The 1,925-nt window shown below is 45.7% G+C and overlaps 1 protein-coding gene across 1 annotated transcript; it reads left to right on the forward strand.

Annotated features, from left to right (window-relative positions):
* Positions 1 to 240: 240 nt before the first annotated feature.
* Positions 241 to 1,374, forward strand: LOC102865085 (actin-related protein T1-like). The gene has a single exon (XM_006885052.1). It carries the CDS (start codon positions 241 to 243, stop codon positions 1,372 to 1,374), a length of 1,134 nt encoding a protein of 377 aa, XP_006885114.1.
* The last annotated feature ends 551 nt before the right edge of the window (positions 1,375 to 1,925 follow it).

Here is a 1,925-nt window from a genome sequence, read left to right on the forward strand (position 1 = left end):
AATTGTTGCCTGGTTACACTGTTACCTAGGGGACAGTAATCACTCAACAGATCACAGTAGGCTCTGGGCTGGAAAGGAGAACAGATTCATGGGATGAGGGACATGGAACACCCTGCTAGCTCTACCTAGAGAACAACCTGCGCACTGGAAGCCTCTGGAATGTGAGCTTACTTTTGTGCCGCAAAGTGACTAAAGAGTGTACTATTCTTTGGGGGAAACTCAGAAGAGAATTCAGTAGACATGTTTAGTCCATGCATATTACACTCTAATGCTGTGATTTTAGATAACGGGTCAGGTGTCTGCAAAGCAGGTTTTTCTGGAGAAATGTCACCCCGTCACATTATCAGTTCAGTTGTGGGGCATCCCAAATTAGATTTGTCTTCCTCAAGAGAAAATAAGAAGAACTACTTTGTGGGGGAAGAAGCCCTATACAAGTATGAGACCCTACACTTGCACTACCCCATTGAACGTGGACTAGTCATGGGTTGGGATGATATGGAAAAGCTGTGGCATTACCTTTTTGAGTGCAGGCTGGGTGTGAAACCCAGTGAACAGCCCCTGGTCATGACTGATCCTGCGTTTAACTCAAAAGAGACTCGTGAGAAGATGGCAGAAGTGGTGTTTGAGACCTTGAGGGTTCCTGCCTTCCAGCTGGTCAACCACTCAGTAGTAGCACTCTATGCCTCTGCGTGCATCACAGGACTGGTGGTGGAAAGTGGGGATGGGATAACTTGCACAGTCCCAGTTTTCGAGGGTTACTCCCTGCCCCATGCCATCAATAAGCTCCAATTGGCAGGAAGAGACCTCACAGAATACCTCATACGGCTCCTACTAGCCAGTGGGCATACCAACCCCTGCATACTTAACAGACGTGTGGTGACTAATATCAAAGAGAAGCTGTGCTATGTGGCCTTTGAGCCAGAAAAGGAGCTGAGTGTTGAGACTGAGCAAGTCCAGAAAGAATGTCAATTGCCAGATGGAACTGTGATCAAGGTGGAGGACCAGCTGTACCAAGTGCCTGAGGTCCTCTTTGCACCTGACCTTTTGGGCATCCACAGCCCTGGACTCTCGAAAATGGTGGCCAACAGCATCTTGAAGTGTTACACTGATATCCAGACAAGGTTTTACGCAGATATAGTGCTGGTTGGGGGCAGCACTATGTTCCCAGGGCTAGAAGAACGCCTTTTGAAAGACCTGGAAGAGTTGGCTCCCAAAGGGACCCGCATCAAGATCACGGCTTCTCCTTACAGAAGTTACTCCGGATGGACTGGTGCATCTATCATGGCCTCTCTAAACACATTCAATCAAAGTTGGGTCACCTCTAATGAATTCAAGGAGTTTGGTCCATCAATAATGCGCCGGAGGTGCTTTTAGAACCCCCTGGACATTAGAGGGCACACTTGGAAACCTCGGAGCGCAGGGTCCAGTGAGACAATCCCTCAAGCCGTATTCAATAAAGTGTTTTGCCCTTTCTGACTTTTGTTAATGTTTGTTGATACCAGAATAATGTGTAATCCTGGTGGTGAATTGTTAAGTGGTTATATTCCTGTCTATTTCATGGATTTCATGAGTTGTGTTCTGAGTTGAGAATGTCTCCTAAAATGTGCAGTCAATGCTGGTTCCTGGACTTCATGCCTACTGTCTTGATCCAGCACATTCTCTGGATCCTGTGCATCCTATTCAAATTAAATAATGATATTAGACTTTGCAGTGGGAAAACTCATAAATCTAAGATAATTTCAGATTCTCACTACTCACTCGTTTACTCACTGCCATAGAAATCAATTCATTCCTGCCTTTCATTGGGTTTTTGAGGCTAGAAATCTCAATGGAGGAGATTTGAGTCACAAATGAATTGTATCCTTTGTATTAGCAGCACAACTCCCTACCAGAGCCCTGTCTTCAGAGTTTAGAAGTAATGTGTT

Source organism: Elephantulus edwardii, unplaced genomic scaffold, assembly GCF_000299155.1.
Source record: "Elephantulus edwardii isolate Elephantulus edwardi_28Jun2011 unplaced genomic scaffold, EleEdw1.0 scaffold00040, whole genome shotgun sequence".
In the NCBI taxonomy this organism is placed as follows: domain Eukaryota; kingdom Metazoa; phylum Chordata; class Mammalia; order Macroscelidea; family Macroscelididae; genus Elephantulus; species Elephantulus edwardii.

Bases quoted from the DNA above. Each gene is read 5' to 3' on its own strand.
- LOC102865085 (XM_006885052.1), top strand. From the start codon at position 241: ATGTTTAGTCCATGCATATTACACTCTAATGCTGTGATTTTAGATAAC.